The sequence below is a fragment of the Calypte anna genome, chromosome 2 (assembly GCF_003957555.1).
Source record: "Calypte anna isolate BGI_N300 chromosome 2, bCalAnn1_v1.p, whole genome shotgun sequence".
Taxonomy (NCBI): Eukaryota; Metazoa; Chordata; class Aves; order Apodiformes; family Trochilidae; genus Calypte; species Calypte anna.
This window is the reverse complement of record NC_044245.1, coordinates 106,217,410-106,243,027: the sequence shown is the minus strand read 5'-3', so window position 1 is coordinate 106,243,027 and position 25,618 is coordinate 106,217,410. Positions and strand designations below refer to the sequence as shown.

Here is a 25,618-nt window from a genome sequence, read left to right as displayed (position 1 = left end):
ATCAAGGCCTAAACAGTTAGTAAAGTGCTTAATTTGTGTAATTTAAATTGAGAAGAGTAGTAGTGGCAGCACCTGGCAGATTGAACATAAGGGTAGGCCTGGAAGGGAAAAGGCTTTTTTTTTTTTTTTCCAAAATATTTGAAGCCATGAGGAATCTAGCATGTTCCAAATTGAAAACATGCATTTTTTACAGAATTTTTATGAACCTTAGGAATGAAAATTAATTTGGACAAGTTGAAAGAGAGACTCAACTCCATGACTAACATGGGAATTAACCTAATCCTCTCTTCAACTTAATCATGGAATTTTAACAAGGTTTTTCTGGAAGCCCTTGAGCTCTCCTAGGTTGAACATTTAACTTATGTCCGTTATTTTTATACTACTTAAAACACACTCATAAATGCAGTCTGTGGCTGAGTTATGAGATAAACCCTTTGAGTACTAAATCACTTGTTCCAATCTTGGCCAGAAATTGCCAGCATTTACTGGCTTCTGCATGATACATGTGACTGGGTTGATCATCTCAAGCTAGTATCAGTTCTAACTCGGAATTTCCAGCTTTGCCTACTTAACACTAGATTATTTCCTGAAAAATAAAAACAAAGGAGAGTAAAAAGCAGCTGTTCTCCTGGGCTGGTGCTACAGATGAACAGCATAAACCCTGAGGATTCATCCATGTCCACAAGCAGTGCTCAAGTTTCTTCTCTGCGCTGCTTGCCCAAACACATGCCCCTCACAAATAAAGTCACATAGCACAGAGGTTATGCCTCAGCTATAACCCACCCCTACTCACAGTTTCTCTTTATCACAGCACCCAGAACTGGGTAACTCCATGAAGGAAACTCTTGGTTATGGCTGCGTAAATGAGGGAAGCCAACTGTTTGAAAGAAATTTGTTCAAGGCTAAAAGATTGAGTAAAACGGTGTTAGTGAGGGCAATTTTTTACTGCCAGCATTACTATATTTCTGCTAAGTAAATCTAAAGGCAGCAGTAGCACTGTAAGAAGCATCAGGCAGAGCTCAGATCTGGTAACATTACAGATATGCAGCATAGTCATTTATTTTTCCAGGCCTTCAGGGATGGATGGATTGAAGGATATGAGGGGCCAGGCTCATCATTTGGATGATAGGTAATTACTCTCATCTGACAGTTGGTTTATGGAGTTGTTTATAGGTGTGCTTTGCATTTGGTAAAACACTTGTAGGAGTGAATAAAACCTCAAACACCGGCATTAGTAAATCTTAATATTATGTCTACCTAACTGAAAATACAAATTGAAATCTGTTACTTAGGATAAGGCACCATTTCATAAGCAAATCCAAGCAAAGACGTTAGAATTACTAAAGAACCTGAGCACATGCTCGTTCAGGTACAAACCCGTGAAAGCCTGCCCTTTAACAAGATATAAACATCAGCTGTGTCCTTTTTGCTTACTTTCCTGCAGTCCCGGGTTAAATTTTAATGCAGAAACTCATTACCAGACATAGCTTCCCTCGTTCACTGCTCTCCACAACTGCTGCCTTCGGTACAATTTCATGGGCTACAATTTTAAAGAGGGCAAGGGGGGGTGATGGTGGGAAGGGGTATTTGTTTTTCTACTTGGGGCCGCCTCTCCTCAGCTGGGTCTTATTTGGCTTTTAACGCTGGCAGGTGGCTCCTGGCTTGCCCGGGTCCTGCCCTACTCTGCCTCGCGGAGGCAGCGGGCGGCGAGGCACCGGCGGGCGCGCATCTTCCGCCGCCGCTTCTGGCGTTTTCTCCGTTTCCCCGGCTCGGGTAAACGGCTGGATCGCAGCTCGCAAAGTGACTGGTATTTTCAATTTCGAAGCTAATGAAATCAGCATTGTACAAGCACGTACTTACCCCGCCTTTGCCCGACAAAATATAAAAGCAAAGCCGCTGTTTCCTTTCAAAACACGAGCATGGCGCTTTGCGTTATTTACTAAAGCAGGGAAAGAAAGAAGAAAAGGCAGAAACTGGGAGTATTTTTCTCGCAAGTTCAAGTGTAAAATAAGATGCTTTAAAATAAATAATGCACCATTTTGAATCAACGTTTCATGAGACTGTGTAGGGGCCAATGCCTACAAATCCTCCCCTTATTGTGTCCGAGAATGGGAGCTCTGATGCATGGACACAAAACAACTTTGCTCAGTGACCTGTGGGCGAGAGAAAATCCTTGCCAGCTCTGCAAATGACCCAGCACTGATACTCACTTCTGTAACTGTTCACTCAGTAACACTCCCTAGTACCGTTATAAGCGCTGACATTTTTGGAACTGAGGACTGCAGCCTGGGCCAAGCTTTTGAAAACATTTGCTGATAAAATTCAGCAGGTAGTTTGGACGAGAAGGAGGGGAAAAAAAAAAAAAAAAGAAAAAAAAAAAAGTGAGGAGGACGAGAGGTTATAAACTACAGGGGAGAAGGGGAAAAAAAAGCGAGCAGGTTTAGCAGTTAACAGTTGAGCAAAACTTAAGGCGCCGGCAGCAGCCGGGGGACGGAAAGGTTGGTCCCGGGACGGGCAGCGCCGGCGCCCCCGCTATTTGTTGCTGCATCCACTGTCTCCCGCCAAGAACGGCGGGGACGGATCCTTCCTCCTCCAGCAAGTTCTCTCCTCGCCCTCCAGCAACTGCAGCGCAGCGAGCTGGTGGGCTGGGATTTATTCCACTCTCCCCACCTAGCTGCTGCTGGTGTTGGTGCCCACCCCACTGCCCCCAGCGCCGGCTCTCCGGGGACCGAGAAGGGCAGCTTTACTTTACAGCCCGCTGCGAGCCCCGGCACTTGCTGTGCCGTTCCGTTCCCATTGGTCGTGCGGCCGACAGGGAGCGACGGGAGGCGGAGGGGGAGCTACCAGCAGCAGGCAGGCACCGAGCGAGCGCATACACACACGCGCGGCAGGCAGAGGCTGCGAGGGTATTGTTATCATTGTGCTTCAGCGGAGGGTTTTGCGTGCAGGGGGAGGGGTGGAGAGAGAGAGAGGGAGGAGAAGAAGAAGAAGAAGAAGAAGAAGAAAGAGGGGAGAGAGAAAGTGGGGGGTGAGCATGCAGCAGGGCTGGGGCCAGAGCAGTGGCGGTGCTGGCGCGCCCAGGCTGAGGCGCTGAGAGGAGCCGCCTGCCCAAGCTCGCTGGGGGGCAGCGGCGGGAGGAGCGAGGCGGGCACGATCCAGGCGTAGGGGAGGCAGCCAGCCAGCCGAGGGGAGCCGCCGCACCGGCCTCGCAGCAGCAGCGACTACTTCTTTCTTATCTCCCAGCCTTTTGTTCGCCCATCCTCCTCCTCCTCCTCTTCCCTGCCCACTCTCTGCACCGCGGAGGGGGCTCGGCAGAGAGAGAAAAGCAGCCTGACCCAGAGCTGAGTTTCACCCATCCTCCGCCCCCCCTCTTTCTCCTCTCCTCGTCTCTTCTCTTCCCCCGCTGCATCGCTGCCCATGAGCTAGAGCGGCAGCCGGCAGCCAGCGCCGCGGCAGCCGGCTCCGGCAGGCGGGGGCAGTCGCCGTCGCAGCCCCCAGTAGCTGCCGCTGCTCCCCTCGCTGCTTCCTCGCCCCACTTCGCGGGCTCCAGCCGCGCTTCGGGACTGCCGGGGGACGCCCTGCCGCCGCCCCTCCTCGCCTCCATGTGCCGGGTAGCGGGAGCGCCGCCGCGGATCCTGCCGCCGCTAGCGCTGATGCTGCTGGCGGCCCTGCAGCAGGTAAGCACCGCCGGCGGGGAGCGGGGCCGGGCTGCGTCTCTTTGTTCCCCTGCGGGCGTCGGTGCCCGGGGAAGGCGGGAGAGCCGGGAGAATTGGGGGGGCTAGGGGCTGAGGAGGGGGGACGCCGCCGTCGGGATGTGGGTCTTGGTAAAGCGTTAGGGGAAGGAGGCAGCCACTGGTGCCCCCGCGGCCGGGGTGCTCCGGGGTGGCTTGTGACCCCTCGCCTGGAGCCACCTGCTCAGGGCACCCCAGGCGCCGCGCTCCGGGGCCAGGGAAGCTTGAGCCCAGGGACGACTGATAGAGGGGGGTCCTCGGGATATGAGGAGTAGCGGGGGCGCCGCTTAGGGGATGCGGCAGGTGCCGAGGAGGGAAGGGGGGGGGCTGTCCGGTATCCACTCGACCGTCACGAGGACGGGACCTCGGCCCCGCGGTGAGAGCGAGGGAGGAAGTACCGGAGAGAAGGGATGGATAGAGCTAACATCACTCCCCTCCGCTCCGTGTGGGGATGGGGGGAGGTGGGGGTGCGGGTGTCAGAGGTGCCGGTCAGGGAGCAGCCCCCACGCCTCTCCTCGGGCGGACGGGGCCTCGGCCAGCGCCGGTTCTCGTGCCCGCTAATCCCTTCCTGGGAAGAATTTAATCAGCCTCCGCTTGGGCGCTGGACTTCCCCACCTTCCACCGTTAACGGGAATTTCCACTGGGACGGTCTCGGGCTCCGAAGTGTTTATTATTACCAAAGTCATGCTGCTGCCTCCCCTCGGCGGACTCGCAGGGGCAGCCCGGGTGGGTTCCCCACCTGCCCCGAGCAGCCGGGGTCCCGGGCTTGCAGTGCCGGGCACCACCGGCCGGGGTGCTCTGGGGGTTTCTTCCTGGAGAAAGTTGGGGGTCTGCGAGCCGGCCCCGCAGCGAGGGGGTATCTGTCGCGAGATGGGACTGATGGGACCCTGCTGGGGGAGGGGAAGGGGGTGGAGGACAAAATGGATGCCGGTTGGGGCAGCGAGGGTACTGCCTGCGGGGCGATGTTTGGACTGGGCTTCCCTCCGGGGGAGCGGGGTGTCCCGAGCGAGCTCACAGCTGGGGGGGGTCCCCGAGTGGTGGCTGAGGGCAGGTGGGGATGGTGGCAGTTGTGGTACCCCCGTCGCTTTGTGTTCCCTGTGCTCGTATCCGGCGCGGCGCCGGGGGTGGAGGGGCGGTAAGTCTGAGGGACAGATGGCGCAGATCATCGCCTCTTAATGGTATTTACGGTCGGGGCATTTCTGGCGGGCCTGAGGAGCGGGTTGAGGCGAGGCGAGGCCGGCGGCGGGGACGGAGGTGACGGGATAGCCGCGGCGCCCTCCCTCCTGCAGCGGCTGGCGCAGGGCGTGGGGTGGGGGGGCGGCGGTAGCGGCCACTGTCCATGGTGCAGCGCACCCGCTGCCCCCGCCCGCCCCCCCGCCTCCGCCGCAGCGGGGGCAGGAGCATCCCGCGCGTCCTTCCTCCTGTCTCCTCTGCCTCCTGTCTCTGACACACACACACACACACACACTCCCCCCACATCCCCTCACGGTGTCCCCGGGAGGCTGAGCTTTTCCCCGCAGTTTCTGAGCAGCTCTTCGGGGGTTGATGACTCGCAGCAGGCGAGCGAGGTGCTGAAACGCTGCTCCGCGGCAGACGGGGATTTTCACTTGAGGCTTAAGAGGACACGGGGATGGCAGGCGTGACACAGGAGTGTCCGGCTGGGCTGGAGCGTCTTCATGTGAAGGCAGTCACCCTGCTAGGAAACTTGTGATATGCCTCTTACAGACTGCTGGGTTGGGTTTTTTGGGTGGTTTTTGTTAGTTTCTGTACTGGTTGGGGTTTAATCTTGGCTTTTTTTTTTTTTTTTTAAAGTCCTATGTACTTTTTGTTGTATATGTTCGCGGTTCTGTTTAGTTTCCCCATCTCAATAAATCTTTAAAGGACAAATTTTGCAGCGAGCTTTTATTCTGTTTTTTCTTACCAGAGCAGGTTTGAAATTAAAGCACAAGTTATGAACTAAGGACAGGAGCTATCTGTATTGCTTTTATGTATCACTCACTGTCACTGGCATGTTACGGTTGGGGAATCCAATTTCCCCCTTGTTTGGGTATCCATTAAATCAGGTTAGGGTTGATTTTTAATAGTGTGTAACAAAATTGGAACCTGGGTATGAAATCAGATTTATAGACCTGAAAGTGTACAACACTTTCATTTCAAAAGCTTTTTTTTTTATTATTATTATTATTTCATGCGCAGTGCAAAGAACCCTCACAAGCTAGATGCAAGGCTAACTTTTTTCCCCCTGTGATCATAGCTGCTACTGTTGGTTTGTGGAAGGTTATTCCTATCAGGTTGTTTTCAAATGTTGAACTTGTTTCTTTCCTCTCTGCTGCACAAGAACTGTTTACCTTTTTTTCTGGAGTTACTGATCACTTTGTTATTCATCAGCAATCTAGAAAAGCTGTTATTATGGAAATACTTGTAAGGCTGTAACTGGAAGCAGGTCTGTGTGTGCTGTTTATGTTCAGGAAATAGGGCTTTAGATTTTTTCCAGTATGTAATTTGTATGGGATATGAGAGAATGACTGCACTTTGTTTTTCTGATTATCAGATTAGTACGTGTTTGGAGCTTTTATGTGAAAAAAAGACTGACAGAAGAGAGAATGAAAAAGAATCAAGGCTTGTTTTTCTGGACGAAACAGCAGTCTGAGTTTTGGAACTTGTATTACAACAGGGTTGAAGAAGGAATGGGAAGGATAGTGTGAGTTTACAGGAATGAAACTGCTGTAAGTTAGAAATGAACTGGAAAGGGGAATAGAAATTAAGTGGTCAAAAAGCAAGTAGTTTTTTAATGTGTAATGCATAAGGTGATTGGATCACTCTGTGGATGTTGTCCATTTCTAAACCAGAAACAAGTAAACAATAAAGCAGTTTTGGAGCCTTTCATAACTAGGTGATTGGGTTGAATTTGAATTATGATGACAGAGGACGTAAGTTATTAGTCTCTGCAGGCAGTCTTGGTCTAATTCCAGGTCTTAGCGAATGTATTCAGGTGATAAAGCTACTACCCGAAATGACACTCCTGTTAAGCTGCCCCCACTGAGAATCTGGCATTGGCATTTCTTGCCAACTATTCCCCTCTTGTAATCACCCACAGCAGCAGTCACTGGCAGAATCAGGGGTGAAGCTTTATTAAAGTGGTTTTGTGCAGAAATGGCAGTGAGATCTCTTACTGTGGGTACATTTGTCTATCTCTCATAATACATATGTGTCGTAGATTATTATTGCATTTAAACCAGTCTGGTTTAAGTAATGTAGTAAATAGGGGATTGTATAAGCACCAAAATTACTTGCAGGGTGTCTTTCACAAATTCAACTCCAGCATAATTAACTCTTTTCCAAGTGAATTGAACACATTTTATAATGCTTTTCACAAGCCCCAGACCAGGACTGTTATGTCAGTGGCTCAGCCTCTTTGGATGTGGATCTTTCTTTCTGGTTTTGCTTTGTCTACAGATAATTTATCTGAAAATTTAAATGTGGCGGAATACTGTAGCAGAGAACATAAAAGTTGGCTTAAGTCAACAGTTAATTTTTGGAATTTAAATCACTGGTTGACACAACAGGAGATAATTTTCTGTATTAAACAAGTTCTGATTATCTGAGCAGATAGTGTAGCAAGCTCAGAAATTTATATACTGATGATGTAATAGAAGGTATATATTTACTTGTATTGTCAATTTATGTATTTTTTAAATAAATGTTAACTTCTTCTCTAGAAAGCCTTCAAATGAACTCTCTCTCTCTGCGGGTAGTACTGCTACCTGGACTTGAAGCTTTTAATGTGCTAGAAATATGAATGTATATTTTTTTGGTGTCCCAACTGTTACAATACTGCCCAAAATAATAATATTTTTGAACTCTCTCTAGTTAAGAGTGTGTAATTCAAAAACTTCCCATTTGTTATTTTTCTTTCTGCTCCCAGAAATTGGAGAAACTCCCAGAAACATCACTGGAAGAGCCTTGTCAGATCTCATCCTAATTAGTTTCAATGGCTCTTTTGTCAGTAATTTTATTTATTAGTTGTTTATTTTCTTAATCACTGAACATTGTAACACATAAGGCAATTTACTTGTGATAGAAGTGCATGTGTATATTTAAAAATAGCTTGAGGAAGTTGTGAGTAAAGTTATTTTTAGACATTACAGTCTTGTGTAAGGGACTTTTTGTTAAGTGGCAAAGAGCATGCATTTTTTAATTACTTTTCTTGACTGATTAAGAGGATCCAGAAACACTTTATTTCCATCTCACTGTTTTTGTAAATGCTTTTTTGGGTTGAAAAAAAGTTTAGAAAACGTGGAATAATTAAGAGAAGCTCACCGGAGCTCCCATTAGGATGAAAATTTAATTTATTTCTAACAAAGTACGCACTCAAAACACAAGCCTGGCCCCCAAGGGCTGTGCAACTTCTAATGTTTCCTGGCAAATTTATTATAAATTGCTTTGTGTTGCACAGTGTAGGAGGAACTCACGGTGACCAGCCTGTGTTCTTTCACTAACCCAGTGTCACTGGTTGTACATAAGATGCAATGAGATGTGTGGGTAGTAGAAAGCAAGGAAAACAGAGAAGGAATAATGCCTTTTGCATCATTTCTTCTCATGTACCACTGAACCAAGATTCACTGGTCGGCCGACTTAATACAGGCATGCAAAAAGGTGAAACTTGAGAGGAAAAAAGGTGGTGCACATTACTACTGGATGAGGTTAGGGAGGATTTTTATTGTGTCGAAGCACATTTGTAGTTTGGGAATGATCTGAGAGGGACCCTTTCCACCTGGGTGTAGGGCCATGCTGCTGTTCACCTTGAGAGGTGTATAACCAAATCTCTGTGATTCATCATTTGATATGATCCTGCAGTTCTCACTGAAAGATCATGGGAGCTTCATCTGAATAAAGAGGGGAAATTAGGCTTTCTATTTTTAAATGGCTTATGAAAACAGAGCATCAGCAGCTTCCAAGATGGAAGCTGCCAAACGTCTTCAATGTTTCACCTTAACTATTTGGTTTTAGTCAGTATTTGTGTATTTAATTAAATATCATGTTTCCAGAAGGCACGTTTATCCTCTCCTCTAGGCACTCCTTGACATATTTAAAAAATATATTTTTACCTACAGACTTCTCTGGAGAGTCCTCCATTCCTTATAATTAGCATATAATTATCACCCAGCAGCTGAAGACATAGTTAAAATTTTGTGATCCCCCAAAAGAGTTCTTCAAGATAGGCCTTGAAAGGCCTTCCCTGAAGGTCAGGAAAAATACAGCATCCTCCTGTAGAGATTGGCAGCAGTTTCCCCAGGCAGAGATGTTCAACGTGAGCAATGCAATGGCTATCATCAAATGAGAGGTCGTTTGCTCTCTTAGAGAAATCAGAATGTGTAGGCAACCACAGGGCTGATTTGGGTTTTTTTAGTATTAAAAAAATATGACTTAGACTTACAGAAATTCCATCTGGTTTTGTTAATGCAGTTGAAACTTGAAGACATTACTTTCTGATAGGAGCTGTGGCTTATCTGGAGAACATGTCTTGGAAGGTGCAGTACTCCATGTTCTTCTAGCAGGGGGAGAAGGGGAAAGTCCAAACTGGGTTATGGCTTTTTGAGATGTCAGGTATGCCAAAGAATGTGTCTATGAGTAGTAAAGTTCCTGTTGTCTCTCAGCTGGAGTTAACAGAAAAGGCTACAAACATGGTTTGTGAGACTCTATAGTTTGTAAAGCTACAATAACCTGTGGTAAACAGTGGTGGTTTAAGGCAACTTGTCTTAAAACAGATGGTAGCATAAAAGTTGCAGATACTGTTATTTTGGGAGAGAGTTTGAGAGCTTTAAGTGTTGATTTAAGAAACTGGATTTTCTGTTCTAAAATCATGGTTTGTGAAGTAGAGCACTAATTAGAAGTGAAGACAGCATAACGAAAGCCCTTCCTGATGTGACTGAGTGACCTCTAGGATGACATAGCCTGGCACCCACTTTGGAAGCTTTTGGCTTCCAGAACAATTTGAATAAAAGGCACTTTTTCTGCACTTGCAATCTTTGGTTGAAAACAAATTGTACTTGACTACATTTACTGGAGTACTGAGTATGGTGAGGGTATGAACTGCTGCAGCTCTTCACAGCAAGTCGGAGATTAAGAGGGAGTTGCTGCATGTTTTCAAGTTTAGCATCTAAAGCATTTCAGAGATGTTTCTATAATCCTGCAGAGTATCTTTTGTATGCCTTATGGTAGTGAGCAGAAGCTCATTATAAAGTGATGTACATACAACACTGTATAACATATCCTGCTGGATCAGATGATGCACATACACAAAACTAAAACTGGACAAAACAAGCCCTAGTTACCTAAGTTGTGAGGATTTGGTACCGTTGTGGCCTTTAAATTAACGAGGATACACCCAGTCTTTAAACACAGTCACACATATTTCTGTGATCTATGCTTAAGCTGAATATTGCTGTTGTAATTGCAAATTAATGTTGGTTATTATGGAGGGAGAGCTCAAATACCCCGTTCCTGCTCTGTCATACATATAATTATGGTAGATGCTGTTTTGAGCTTTGCACAATACTGCCCTGTGAATTGGCTGGACTTGCAAACTAGCAGCTATACTACGTCCAATTATAACTGCACGGTATGGTATTTTCTCTCATGCTGCATACCCCTCGCTTTCTCACTTATCTAACTAGGCTTATTTTCCTATAGGAGTAAGTTAAACTGAGCATAAAAGAAAGCAGTCTTTCAAAAACAACTTCCCTTGCATTTTGGTACAGTCAGCATTAAGAAATCTAATGTTGTAGTACATGCAGATTCAAACAGTGGAATAACAGAGACTGATATTTCTGATTAATAGCTACTTACGAACTCCAGTGGTGTATGGCATGTGCAGAGAGAACAAGATCAGCCCCATTTGAATGCTGTAAGATCCCAATTCTGCAAACTTAGGGATGCTTGTTGTGATACGAAATTGCTTTTACAGTCGTGCTGTAAGCTTGCATTTTTAAGTAGAAGTTTGTTTACATAATTGTGTTCTAAATGTGGCTGCTTCTTGGAAAGTGTGGAAATTGGAAAGAGGTATTAGCCCACTACTGTCAACACTAGTGAAACAGCCCAGTCTGGCTTTATTGTTGCTTCAATTTACAACCTTTTCACAAATATGAGGCCTGTGTTGTTGGAAGACTCTAACAGGTGGTGTTCAGCAAAAGATGTAAACGTGAATCCTTTAGAATTATGAAGCTGAGTTTGTTAAAGAACTGTTTTTGTTTTTAATAAAGCTGGAGTAGAACCTTGAAGCTAAACCACAGGTTTCTAGATATTCAGGTATCTAGATATGAAACTAAAGTAACTGAGGAGGAGCAGACTGTGAAAACTTTAGGGTTAATTACAGTACATATATGAAGATGGCAGTTCTTATAATAGATGGAATAATAACTTTGACAGAGGACTATTTAATTTACATTATTTTGCTTCATAGCTGCAGTATGCCTATTGCATTTAATATGAGACCTACAGTACTGAGTTTATATGCATGATCGGGCACCATATTGGTGTTAGATCTTCAGCATCTGGAAATAGTAATGCTTGTTACTAATTCTGCTGTTAAAAATGACTAAATAATCCATAAAAGATGAGGCAAGCAGAATGTTTTTCAGTAGAAATCCTATTTTGCTTTAGTAAAGCCTGTTAGTACTTGAGAGGAGAATTTTCCAAGTGTTGAGCTTGTTCAAAAATTTTAACTCCACTAAGCAGGTTTTATATGCGTGCAAACTAAGTTAATTGCTTTCCATCTGAAAAGATAGTTTTTTAGGTAGTGTCCTTCTGTAGATGAATGTACAAGTAATATTATCTTATGTTTGAAATAGTCTTGGGAATTGTACTAATCATACAAAATCCTGTAAATTACAATAACGTGCCCCATAATCTTCACTGGCTTTCCCCTTTTGCCCCAGATAAGGGGATAAAAATATTTCAGCGTCCTCTATTTTTGCTTAGACTTAAAATGGTTGAAGTCTTGCTGTACTCTTAGACTGAACTTGATATGACCCAGTGTGTCTGAAGCTACAACTGGTACTTAATTCAAAAAGCTTAACACAGAGCGATTAAGAATTGCTGAAAATTTGAATTCTTCCTTCCCTTGTGTTTTTATTCTGAAACAATCTTTACAAAGCGCTGTTTTTGGAGAGCAGAGTACAGTCTTTTGTTTCCGGATAAAATTGATGGCTGCAAATGAAAGAATAAAGAAGGCTCTCTATTCATGTCCCCCAGCCTTTGTTTCAGTGGGCATTGTTTCAGTTTATAAGAGCTGTTTAGTACATATAGATGGTTAGAAAGCCTGAAAGATTCCCAGGCGCATCAGTGCAGACTTATTAAAAATCCTGCTATCTCCTCAGCTGCCCACCCAGGACCTTTTTGTTTCAAGGGTACCATGAAAGGCTGCTTTTTTTTTTTTTTTTTTTTTTTTTTTTTTTTTTTTATTTTATTTTTGTTTGGTTTTCTTTTCACTTGTTTTTTTGGTTTTATGTTTGGTTTACTTTTTGTTCTTTCTCCATCCCATTTGCTTTGAGGTCACATTTTGTACTGTAGCTGAAATGAGCCTAACTGGGTTTTTTCTTCAAAAATTTGGAAACCTTGTCTATAAGACTTGTGATTTGAGTTCTAAAGCTCAGGAAACTGGCAACTGGAGTCACAGTAATTTTTTATTTTCCGTCTTTTTATCTTAAAAACTCAATGTGGAGTGTTGGGATTTAGCTACAAATCCAAGTTCCAGCTCTGCAGGTGACAGTCCCATGGTAGCTTTAACTGTTGCTTATGTTCACTTTCTCTTTAGGGTCCCCATGTAAACACTGTAAAAAAATGTTAAGTAATGGTACACAGGTGAGATACTTGTATAGTATTTAAGTCACAATTAAATCCACACCACAGGTTAGGTTAATGTGACACTTGATAATTACAAGTTCTCTGAGTGGGTGCTTGCCTGGCTAGTGCATTAACAACCTAACCATGAGTTAGATAGTAAATTTTGGGTAGTAAATTTTAATTTTTTTATTTTTTCTGCTAGCATCAGCATTGAACTGCTTAGTTAGGACCATGTTGCTCTAAGTACAACACAATGTGAACACCTCCTAGTATTATTGATAAAGTTACTCTAAGAGGGGTTGGCATGCTGAGCTTGGCCATGTGTGTCAGTGCAGAGATAAGGCTTCTGCTCAGTCCCTCTTCCCTCAGGAAAGAGACACTCCTGTCCCACTTCTGTCCTAATGCTCTAAGAAAGATCTCTGAGGTTACTATGGTAAACATGTATAATACCATCATCTCCTCTTTCTCCATCCCTTTTTAAATCTTCTGCCTGTAGGGCTTGCTTTGCCAAGTGCATGGGGACATGCTTACATGGTCTTCAGTAGGTCTACTTGATGGAAGCCCATCTGGGAAAGTAAAAAGGAAAATCTAATTTAAGTCTTGATCAGATTTAGATACGATATAGCAGCACAGTTGCTCGTGCTGTCAACGACCATATTCTACATCTGGGCCTGCACATGGATGGGCCTTCACTTGGCACGTAGGAGTGTTTGAGACGGTGTGAGGGCTCTCGCGTTTTCTAGGATATATCTCAGCACAGGCTGGCGTGGGAGCTGGCCTCTCTGCCTTGTGCAGTGTGAAAGGGGTTTTGCCATGTATGGTCACTTAGCCACATGTAAGGTGGGCTGCTGTCTTGTGCAGCACTAAAATGAGACAGAAACAGTCTGTTGAAAAAAGAAGTCTCAGTCCTGTGCCACAGAGAACTGGATGTGTTGGGTTTTTTATTTCTTTTCAACTAGGCAAGAAACTGTACTGGAAACAAGCTTAGTGATCAGAAGTGTCTTCTGAATGTGGAACACTACAGAAGAAGTTTCCAAATGCTGCATTATGTTTCTTAATAAAAAGGCATTTATGAAGCTCTTTAAGAACCTTAGAGAACAAATACTTTCAGTGGGTCAGCTCTTCCCTTGTGCAAATTTAATAATGAGCTACTCTCCTTTTAACTTAATGTCCCTTTGAAATAGGAGATTGCATTGGAAACTTTGGCTTTATGTGTTATCAGTTCGAATGCTAATGCAAATATAAGTTACTGCAAATGTAACATTTTATCTTAGTTTACTTGTTCTGGTGCAGCCTCACATAGAAATACTATGAATAGAAGTACTTCAAACCAGCAGTTGAAGTCATTCCTCTCAAGTAGTCTGGGTATGAAAAAGTTGCCGATGGGTTTTGTGCAACATTTATTTCCAGAGGAAAGAATGTTTTTGTTCCCCCTATGATTCCTCTTCTGTCTCGGAGACTGGTTTAGTGGAAATGTTCAGTTGTCAGAAGAATCAAGATTGTGTATTATTAAGATCTTACCAGACAAGTGGGATTTGTTCCTTCCGTTCCAGTTATCAGAAAGATTAACCCTTTGCCCTCTCGGTCCTAATTGCAGTCGTTCAGAGACAAAGACAGTGCTTGTACAAGACAGCAGCAAAATGGAGAGTGTGCCAAGTGGAATGTTTCTCTGGTGAATGAGGGTTGCGAGTATTACATAAATTTTGTCTTGCATTTCAGGCACCGATAAAAGCAACCTGTGAAGATACATCCTGCAAGACTGGATTTCCTGAAGATGTTCACAGTGCAGTGGTGTCGAGAAGTGTGCATGGAGGACAGCCTCTCTTCAATGGTATGTTTAGAAAAGATGGTTTGATTCTCACTTTAAATTTTTTTAATTTCCTCTAGTTGTAACCATAACTCACTGTGGAGCATTTTCATCCTTGAATAGGGCATAAACTCTTGCAGGAAAGAACATCAGCTGTGATTGGTTTTTGATTACTGTCAAGGGACATGGAAAACTGTTGGCACTAGTGGTAGCACATGCACCTCTGCTGAGTGTTGCAAACCTTCCTGTCCTTGTTCACTCACTCTCTGTCTCATCACAACATTCACACTGATGTTTTTCCAACTCCAAACATTCTGTGTGATTCTGTGATTATTAACGCTGGTAATATGTACCCCACTGGTCTATACTTAGAGCCCAAGTGTGAATGATGAAGATGTAAAGAAAGTTTCCCTTTTACTTGACATGTCCCACAGAAATGCTACTCTTACACCCAGTCCTAGTGCTCACATGAATGCAAAGGTAGGTTAGTAAAGCCCTTTTTTTTCCCCTGAGGAGGCAACCCTAGGGAAAGCAAGACATAGGAGGGCAGTTGCCCATGAGCCCTTGGTTGGTGACCGCAGCGCTGCGGGCTCTGAGAGGAGCCATGCCAGGGGAGTGCTGGCACTGCCTGGTGGATGGCACACTGCTCTTTCACCCTGGCATCCACCTATGTCTGAATGGCACGATGCCTGGGATGAGGATGACCTGCTCAGTGAGTGCAAGCCCTTGCCTCCTTGCTGGGGATGTGCTTCAGTCAGTACTTCTGCCCATGGGTCGTCCAGGTTGGGAATTTGGTTCATTGCTGCTCTTGTGTCTCTATTTTTCAGGGGTAGAGCAGTTATCTGAACGACTCAGATGCTCTCTGGGTTTTCTGTAGATTTCCCAAACAGCTTAGTTTCAGTGTACAAGTTTGTGTAAGCAGAACATTGTTAAAAATGTGCATTAATTTGGCTGTTTCCTCAACTGCTAACATAATACATTTTTTTCCCCATCTAATTTGGAAATTGTGGAACTGACTAAGAACATCAGTTTTAGATGGTTTCAAATACATGTTAAATAAGGACTAATTTAATTTAATTTGTTTTTCACATAAAAATGTGGTTACACAGATCAAGACATTTAAATGAAAAAATTCTAATGAGTCTGCAAAACAAATGGAGTAAAAGCTGCAGTCTTGATTCTACATGCTGTATGTATTAGTCTCTCTCCTTAATTATATTTTTACAGACCTGTTTTGTGCTTTTTTAGAAGCATAATGGAAACTTGAAAAGCAGGATGAATTGATTAGCTTTAGTGTATTTAAACTTGAGTTATTAAAGCTTTTTCTGTTCATTTTCAAGGAAGTATATTCTACCACCACAGACTTTTCTTTTATTAAAGGATGCCTTAGAAATTCATGTGTGAAATAATAAAGAGGAAAGAATATTTCTCTTTCCCACCAAATGGGAATTAATAGATGACTCTGTTGTAGGCTTCTGCAATAGCTGTCAGCACTGAGAGCTCCTTTGGTAGGTAATGCACAGACAGGAGAGAGAGAAAGAAACACGGACACAGACCTCAGTGAACAGGTGCTTTCCAAAGGTGCTGTCTTGAAACCACCAAAAGTTTGTTACTGGTTAATTATCATTCTATCAGTTCATATTAAAATGGAGATCTCATGAGTTTTAACATCTAACACTGTCCTGTGAAAGTTCTCTTCACGGAGCCAAGACCCTTTCTGCAGTTTCCCCCTCCCAGCCAGGAACTACATTGGACTGCCCACTGATTCTTAGTTGGCATTGCTTGGGCAAATCTGGTGATAATGACTGACCAGCCCCTACTGAGTCTGAACGTAGGAACGTGGGATGGCTTCCTCTCTCATTACTCATTGCATTCACACAGTTCTTTCCTGTGCTTCTCAGAAGTGAGTGAAGCATGACTGTTGGTTTGTCCTTGAATGGTATTAAAATGCAGAGTGTTTTAGGGAAGTAGGAGATGGAAAAGCTGTATGAGGCATACAGTATGTATCGCATCATATCAGCTGGTTGAAAAATGGCCCGGGGGAGTTTGTTTCCTACCACCATTTCTTCAGTTGAATTACTGCAATGGTTAATTCTTTTGAAAATTGACATGCTTAGAAGCGTATAATTTGCTGGTTACACATAAACATAAGGTCCATCATTGTATAACTTTGACTTAAATTTAATTACACTGTCATTTTGAAATACTGTTGTTGTCAAAAGCCTATTTTCTGGTTATTAAACTGGATTCAGATGGTGCTGCAAGTTAAGTATAGTTGTGTTACATTTGCTTAGGAATAACCATGGACATGATTCTGATCTTGGTTTCCTTTCCTGTCTAATTGCATACTTATATGAGTATGAATTGAGAAGTTGAGATGTCTAACTGTAGCTTTTCCGTATAGTTTAGAAGTGAAAGCTTTAATTTTCTTTGATTTTGTGCATTGATGCCATAAGCACCGAGGCTTCATGGTCCTTTCAACTAGTTGTAGAATAATTTGAACCTGACTTGATTCTTTCCTGACACATTACTTCTTAAACTTATGGTAATTTTCTTGGTTAGTATTTTATTATCTGTCTTGCTCATTTGCTTTTATCTTGTGCAGTAGGGTACAAGCCTCTCTTAAGGTCTTCAGTTCCCATCTTACCAAAATTGCATTATAGTTAGACTTACAGTGTAATTCGTTGATCTGTGCCCTTCATTTGTTACAGTAATGGAGGATATCTGTTTTTTAAAGTAGTATAAGAAGTATTTACCTTGGAATACGGGGCAGAGTTCCACTGTGCACTACAGAATATATTTTCTGGAGTGGTTTCTCTTTCTATACCTGTGTTCAAGTGGTGCTTATTTTGAGAGAGGATTGGACTTGTTTCGAGTACACTAAAAAAAAAAACACCCCAAAAGTCTTCAACTGGTAATGGCTCTGTCTTTTCTTTCATATGAGTAGGATAATAATGGCAGCCTCTACTCATTTCTTCTGTGCATGAAGGCATGAGGTGCCACTACGGTAGGAAAGGGAAAGATAGCTGCCCTTGGTTTCAGGATGAGGGACAGGGCTGTTCATGAACAGATGCTGTGCACACCAGAAACTGGAGACGAGTAATTTGTTAGGTTGTGTCTGAGCTGTGTAGGAGGTAGCTTGCAGTAATGACTATGTCCTGTTGCCTCCTTCTGGCATAGTGTCACCATGTTCCCTGCTTCAGACTTGGTCCATTACAGCCCTGCAGATTCTTCAAAGCTGATGCCTTAGATTTGTCTTAAAGATTTTGGTTGGCAAGTCTGATGTCAAGATGCAGTATGCTTAGATCTCTAGATGTGTGTAAGCAGAGTACTGTAGGTCTAATTTTTAATTACTTTGTAGTATTTTGCAACTTGTTCCACTTGTGATACCAGTCACTTCAGTCATATTATGGTGAGTTTTACCAAGGAACTAGGTGAGCTCAGAACTACTAGTACCTCCATTTCTGTAAAAGAAGGGAAAAAAAAAAGTAATAATCTCTGAAACAAAATTGAAAGAAGCTTTATCCACCTCTAAAAAGCATCTCACTGATGAAACTGGGGAGTTATTTTGACCTCCATGTATTTTAGAATTTAATATACTTTAAAGATTTTTAGGACTAAATGTTCCATCATTCAAAAAAAAAAAATGCAAATAGCAACTCACCAGCCATCATTTAGTAATCTAATAGTTTACAGGCACAGCATTTCTGATCTGTGGACAAAATGTGATTACTGCCCCATACAAAAGATGTAGGTAGTATTTGGAGAAGAAGAGGTTAAGTTAAGGAGGGAGTTACGTTTAGTGTATTAAATACCATTAGTTGTGCTGGCTTTATAAGTTTTGTAGTTCATTCAGGGAAAAATACTTTCTACAGTTTGATACGTAAGTCCAGCCTGTTCATCTAATCCTTGTCCTATATCTTGTAAATTTTCAGATCCAAATAATGCATTTCTGCTAAAATCATTCACCTAGGAAGGTTATTTGCAATATCATATCTTAAAGTTTGAGATTATTATTCTGATCTTTCTTATCTTTCAAAGACATTGTCTGTCCTGTTACTAAATGCATGATTTTAGCTTTCTGCTAAGCAAATTCATTGTCTAAACAAGATTCCTAGAGATGCATCCCTTGAGTGTAGGGTAGCTGTAAATTATTTGTGTTTTGAATTGCACAATGATAAAAAAAAAATTTTGGTGTTGATCAGTGAGATAGGTGGTGATTATTGATGAGTAACCATGCAGTTCCATGAGCCATTTTAAGCTGGAGCAAGCAAAGAGCTTTGCCAAAAGAGGCGCACTTTTACCTTCCCCCCTCTTTGAGCCTGGTACCAAGTGCTCAGGAAACCATAAAATGAAGGGGGTTAGCCAGTTTATCTGGGGTGGGCCTCACACTCTACTCCTTGAGCTTTTGCTGTAAGATTTTGTGTGCTTAAACAGAGCCATGGTGTCCCTACTGCCTTTTGTAAGCAGCGAAATGCTTAGAAAATATTACTTGTTTTGATGCTTTCAAACCGAGTGACAAAACTTGAACTTGGTGTTCCCACTGACTTATTTTGTAGTTTCCCATTGAAAATGCCAGTTGGTGTGAAACAATGCAGGAACACATTGCTGGGGATGTGGTGCACAGGCATTGCCTGGCATCCAGCCAGCACGGTTTTAGGAAGGGCAGGTCATGCCTGACCAACCTGATCTCCTTTTATGATCAGGTGACCCGACTGGTGGATGAGGGGAGGGCTGTGGATGTGGTCTACCTAGACTTCAGCAAAGCCTTTGACACCGTCTCCCACAGCATCCTCCTGAAAAAACTGTCAGCCCACAGCTTGGACAGGAGCACCCTGTGCTGGGTTAGGAACTGGCTGGAGGGCCGGGCCCAGAGAGTGGTGCTGAACGGGGCTGCATCCAGTTGGCGGCCGGTCACTAGTGGTGTCCCCCAGGGATCAGTGTTGGGCCCAGTTCTGTTCAACATCTTCATTGATGATTTAGATGAGGGGATTGAGTCCATCATCAGCAAATTCGCAGACGACACTAAGCTGGGGGGGAGTGTTGATCAACTAGAAGGCAGGAGGGCTCTGCAGAGGGACCTGGACAGACTGGAGAGTTGGGCTGATTCCAACGGGATGAGGTTTAACACGGCCAAGTGCCGGGTCCTGCACTTTGGCCACAACAACCCCATGCAGCGCTACAGGCTGGGGACAGAGTGGCTGGAGAGCAGCCAGGCAGAAAAGGACCTGGGAGTCTGGATCGACAGGAAGCTGAACATGAGCCAGCAGTGTGCCCAGGTGGCCAAGAAAGCCAATGGCATCCTGGCCTGTATCCGGAACAGCATTGCCAGCAGGTCCAAGGAAGTGATTCTGCCCCTGTACTCAGCCCTCGTGAGGCCACACCTTGAGTACTGTGTCCAGTTCTGGGCCCCCCAGTTCAGGAAGGATATTGAGGTTCTGGAGCAGGTCCAAAGGAGGGCAACCAGGCTGGTGAAGGGACTCGAGCATAGACCCTACGAGGAGAGGCTGAGAGAACTGGGGTTGTTCAGCCTAAAGAAGAGGCGGCTCAGGGGAGACCTCATCGCTCTCTACAACTACCTGAAAGGAGGGTGTAGCCAGGTGGGGGTTGGGCTCTTTTACCAAACAACTTTCAACAAGACAAGAGGGCATGGACTTAAGTTGTGCCAGGGGAAGTTTAGGTTAGATATTAGAAAGAATTTCTTTACGGAAAGAGTGATCCGTCATTGGAATGGGCTGCCCAGGGAAGTGGTGGATTCTCCGTCCCTGGAGATATTTAAAAAAAGACTGGATGTGGTACTCAGTGTCATGGTCTAGCAACCGCAACGGTGGTTCAAGGGTTGGACTCGATGATCTCTGAGGTCCCTTCCAACCCAGCCAATTCTATGATTCTATGATTCTATGATTTAAAAAGAACCAACACAATGTTTCTTTGGGAGGCAGTAGAAATTATGTGGGTGCTCTCTGTCCCAGGTGATGAAGCCACTCTGCATTTCTTGTTGCAAATGCTGCTTTATCATTTTATGTATATTGTCAGCTAAGAATAAAATTGCTTTTAAAAATATCATGGTTAGAACTGAAGTCAGCATCGTATCTTTTAAGGCTTATGTCTCATTACTTTCAATAAATAACTTTTGTACAATTGTATTCTTAACTATTGTCTGGTGGCTTTGATATTCCAGTGCATATGAACAATAGATACAAGGAAAGTATTTTTAGCAGTATCGTATTTTGCAAGAGGGAAATCAGTCTTTCCCCCCCCAAAAAAAATTTGGACTTCATTCCCCTGCCCCCATGAAAAAACCGAAAATGGTAACCACTTTGTTTGAAATCTCTTTGCCTGAAGCAAAAAGACAAGTTGACAAGTTCCTTCCAGGCAGACAGCCAAAGAATGTCAGATGGATGGGGTCTCTCTATGAGCTGCTGGCAAGCTGGGGGAAAAATGTTTCCATTTTTCCCAAATGTATTGTTCTTTGAAATTCTTTTCCTGTATCCTTTCCCCCACCCCTCCTACCCCCCCCAAAAAACCTGAAACAAAACAAAAGACTCCAAACACCCTAAAACACCATCCTTCTAGCTGTTCTTTCAAGCCTTAGTGGGAGAAGGAATTTTAATATTATTGCAGAAAACACTGGGAATGTATTTATTTATTTATTTAGTTCCTCTCCAGTTGTGCTTAATATTTAGTAGCTTCACTGTCGCCCTCTTGCATGTGAAGCAGTGTAAATTTTAATGCTATTATTTAGTGATGCTGTGCCTTGTTTATTTATTTTATGTTACAGTTGCATTCCAGTTCCCGGTCTTCTGCCTTTTTAATCCTTTTCCTCTTCCTTCCTCAAACAGCTTTCTTGTTTGTCCTCTTTCCATACCCCACTGCATCCTAAATTCTCCTGTGTCATTATTGAGCTCACTGTGCTGGATTGGTAGAGCTGCTTCTGTTTGCTTTAACTACACTAGCACAGTGCCTGTTTTATGATGCCTGTTGTCTATTCATGTACCAAGTTCTTAATGTATTCTCAGATACTTGTCCCCTGAAAATCAGAGCTTTCTTTTGCTGAAGCAAGACACAGCTTTTCTTGAGATGTAGTTTCCTTCCTCCCTTTTACCCACTCCTTAGTTAAACACAGAATATAATGTAGAGTATGCATATCATACGCTGAACAGTAGTAAAATACCTATTTGGTAACTCCTTATTTCTCACTTTAATTTCTATAAAGGTTTATGTGTGCTTTGTATGTGATACCCAATGTTACTTGTAATCAGTAGTGTGGTACTAATGTCATTTTCTCACTGCAAGTGTGCATGTAGAATGTTACATATAAACATGCAATCAATGTGAATAGTGAAATTCACATATTTTGTATGTGTGCAAAGGTCAGACATTTCAGAAATGTAACCCCATTATCCCTTAGTGGACCCTAAAGCTGTTACAGAATTTTAGTACTTAGATCAATTCCTATATACAGGATCAAAGAATTTGTCACTTGGGTTCTAGAAAAGAAGTAATTCTAAAAGAAACCTATGAATGTGTACTAAACAAGGTGCTTCATTTTTGTAGAAGATAAGCATTACAGGTAGAAATCTATTCTGAAGTTAAAAAATCCTAAATGCACTATTCTGTTCACTTTTTCCAGAGAAGCCAATTAGAAGCAGCATTCCTTTTGCAGGGAATAAGGTTGAATTATTTCCAGTATAGAATCCTATAACTACATCTTGATAAAGAGAAAAATGCACTTAAAGAAAAATTAGAGAAATCTTGAATTGTTGCAGTGTTCTGGGATGTGTAAATTACTATCTTAGTTAATTAGTCCATCTCTGATACTAATTTCTGTTTATGGTGCATTTACTTGGAATGCACTGAATTAATTAGTACTTACTCCCTTTTCCTATATTCAGCTGTGTGCTTATGAAGATCTCAAATGCAATGTCCTTTCTGTGTGCATAAATATGAATTATGATGGCTGAATTGTCAGCTGCCCTAGTAAATGTGGCTCAACAGAGGGTGGCAAAGTCAATGTAGTCTTCTGCCTCCCAAGCTGGCTCTAGCTTTATACTGTTTTTAACACCACTGAGTATAGGCTTAGCTCAGTTTTAAACTAAGCCATCTGGCATGATTATCAAGGGGACAATTTCTTCTGGAATCAGTATAGTTAGAGCCTTCTCCATGGTTGACCCATGCTCTAGCAGTGACTGGGAGAAATGATGATTGCAAAGCTGTGCAGAAAGTCCCCCCAGCAGATGAAGGTGCCCTTAGGTATGGGAGATTTATTTAGTGATAGAAGTAGATGTTGCTTGCAACAGCTGCATTAAAAAAAAATAATAAATGTTGATGTGGGTAGTTCATTACATGGAATACATGGAGCAAAACCTCAGGTGAGGCCAACCGTGATAAGATAATGTGGGAGACACGGTAAATATGTTGACTTGTCAGCTGGAAGACAAATATATTAGAGCATCATGTTTAACTGATATTTGAGAGAAATGCCCTTTATTACAGAACATGTTACCATACTAAATAGAGACAAGTTCAGTGGTATATAAACACTTAATGACTACATTACATCAAGTACTACTGTGTTGAAGATTTAGATGTCAGTCAACAAATTCAAGTACCTTTTGAACTGCACTGATTTTGGTTGAATACAGTGAGGCAGATTTATTGTTTTTGGTTCAGCTTGTGACACTGAACATGGGGCCACTTTAAAATGATAACTTCGGAAGAGTTCACTTTCACACTTTCGGGGCATGTCCTAGGCATCAGTCAGCCCTGCTGAACTGAGAACATGGGGAGGGACAGAAGGAAGGTGCAAGAGAACTGTGTTAGATTTTGAGTGGAAGAGAAATTACTGAAGTTGCTATTATCTTGTACTTAGGCTGTAGAAGGGAGCTAAGTGGCCTTTGGTACCCTTTAAACCTTTCCAATTTAACACAACACAGATGGTTTCTACTCCTCTTCATAGACCCCAGTTGAGAGATTTGTCTTCATAAGGCAAGGAGAATAAAGTTGGGGAATGAGTGGGGTGAAACTCTGGAGAATGGGGCTGAGGCTGAGGAAAGGATGGAAGCAGAAGAATCTAGATGATGAAAGATGCTGGAATGGTTGATGGTATGAATAGAGACCCTGGTGTAGTTCAAGGGGGGAAAGAGAAACTTGACATTGTTTAAAAGAAGAGGGCAGAAACAAACTAAGCCAGGGAGGAAAGTACTTTGGAGTAATTTCACATTTCTTCATTTTCCTCATCTAGTTTGATCCAGTCATGGACATCTGATATCCATCCATTTTGGTGACTGGAGCTCACTAAACTTAATTTAAGTGAGCAAATAATGCTCAGCAGCTTTTCTAGAAGCTGCTAGACTTTTTTGGTATCAGAATGTCGATATGATGCCCACATCTCCCATTTTTTTGTTAACTTTTACCAATGCCAAGAAACTTAATCATTTGAGTATTTGTTCAAGATCAGAACATGCACAATGGAGAGCCTTTTTGAGACAAACTCATCTTGTAGCCAGGATATGTGGTTCACGAAAGCTGTACCTATTGTGCCTTGTCCACTGTTCTGGAGACAGCATTTGGTTTGAGCACTCAGAATTAACCTACAGAGTGGTCTTAAAACCCACTGCTACAGCTGTCCGTAATGTTATTTTCATTGTTTCTCTTCTGGATTATAGATGTGCAGTTTAAGTGCATTTGAAAATTCTTTAAGTAAAGCTAAGAGGGAGTATAAAAAAAATAAAATGCAACTTTCTTTGAGTTATGAGTACATCACAGAGATGTGGCTGCAGGACTGAAAGGTTTAGATCTGACAACTGGTCTAACACAAAACTATCCGTGCTTTTTATGGTGGGTTAATTCTCACCTGGGTCAGCTTGCTGTGTTGGTTTATTGAGACCTGCTGTGGAAAATAAGGTAAGTTAATGAGAAGAGGGGTCTGTTAGGGATCATGAGAGAAAAGGAGTTAATAGATGAATGAGATGCCACGGTGTTGGAGTCTCTGATAGGTGAGTTGTTTTGTTGTTTTGTGGTGGTTTTTTGTGGGGTGGAGGGAGTTGTGTGTTTTAGGTTTGATTTTATGTGCGCGGGGCTTTTTGCTTGTTTTGTTTTTTCCTTTTCTCCCTGTAATGCAACCAGGAGCTTTCTTCCTGTTTTTTCCCCATCCCAGCCCCATCCAAGCATAGCGGTGAATTGTGCTGGTGGTTCTTAGCTGGGTTGCAGATGCTGGCGAGCAATCCCATTAACCCTGCATCCCGGCTGCCGATAATCCCGGAGAACCAGGGCACCGGTGCTGCCCGCAGCTGCCATCCCTGCCTGCTGCTGGGCACTGATGCTCCGGGCAGAAGAGCAGCACAGTGTGGCACATGTGGGTTTCCTTCTCTTCTGAGCTGCCTGCAGAGCTTCAAAAACTGGCCTATTTTGTATTTTTCCTCTTTGCTTTTACTGTCTTCTACAGTTTTGTTTTTTGATTATTTTTTTTCCCTCACCTGTGGGCAGTGAGAGATATTATGCTCTTGTCTTCTCACCTGGAAGAGCAAGGTCTTTATTGTGCACTGTGCTGCCTTTTAAGAAGTAGGTTTTGTTTGTTTTGAAAGTTAATGGCACATAGCTTCTCAGGTTGTAGGGAAGAGGAATTATTTAAGACCCTCTATGAGTACCAGTTTAATGTTCTCTTAAAGAGGAAAGTTATGAATCCCTAAAAGCATAATTTGTAACATAAAAGCTATCAAAATAGCAGTGCAATCTGTTAAAGTGTTTAAAATTTTGATTCTCTGCAGTTTAAAATGTGACATAAATGTACACTAATTGTTTTCAATGGAGATGAAGATGGTGTTTGAAGCCAGTCTTTAAAGGAATTAGGGAGATAGCACTGCAGTTAATGGTAGAGCACTATTTTTCTGTAATGGGCTCAGCAATGTTCTCTAATTAGTTAGCAAATTGATATTCAAATACAAGTAAACTGGCAATCAAATACAAGCAAAACATCTATGTAAATAGACTTTGGTTTCTGCATTTAGCATACCTGTATCAAAATGGTGTGTGGGTTGGGGGTAAGTTGTTTTTCAGCATTTATTAATGGTGGCTTGCTGGTTACATTAGGTCAGTATTTTATTTCAAGCACATGAAAAAAGGAAAAAAACCTGTTTTCTTCCCCAACTGAGTGGTTATGAAATATTAGGAACATAATACTGAGTATGTATAAAGTTTACTCCTGTCTTCATGTCTTTCAGGTTTTGTCAACTAG

The 25,618-nt window shown here is 43.0% G+C and overlaps 1 protein-coding gene across 1 annotated transcript; it reads left to right on the top strand.

Moving 5' to 3' along the window:
* Nucleotides 1–1,919: 1,919 nt before the first annotated feature.
* Nucleotides 1,920–25,618, top strand: LOC115597821. Its single transcript, XM_030444684.1, has 6 exons — nt 1,920–1,931; nt 2,712–2,906; nt 3,129–3,677; nt 14,295–14,406; nt 24,542–24,739; nt 25,605–25,618. Exons 1-6 carry the CDS (start codon nt 1,920–1,922, stop codon nt 25,616–25,618), a joined length of 1,080 nt encoding a protein of 359 aa, XP_030300544.1.

What these genes read in the sequence shown, in the direction of transcription:
- LOC115597821 (XM_030444684.1), top strand. An exon ending in GGCAGGCAGAGGCTGCGAGG is followed by an intron (nt 2,907 to 3,128) that starts GTATTGTTATCA and finishes GCTGGGGGGCAG; the next exon opens with CGGCGGGAGGAGCGAGGCGG. An exon ending in TGCTGGCGGCCCTGCAGCAG is followed by an intron (nt 3,678 to 14,294) that starts GTAAGCACCGCC and finishes CTTGCATTTCAG; the next exon opens with GCACCGATAAAAGCAACCTG.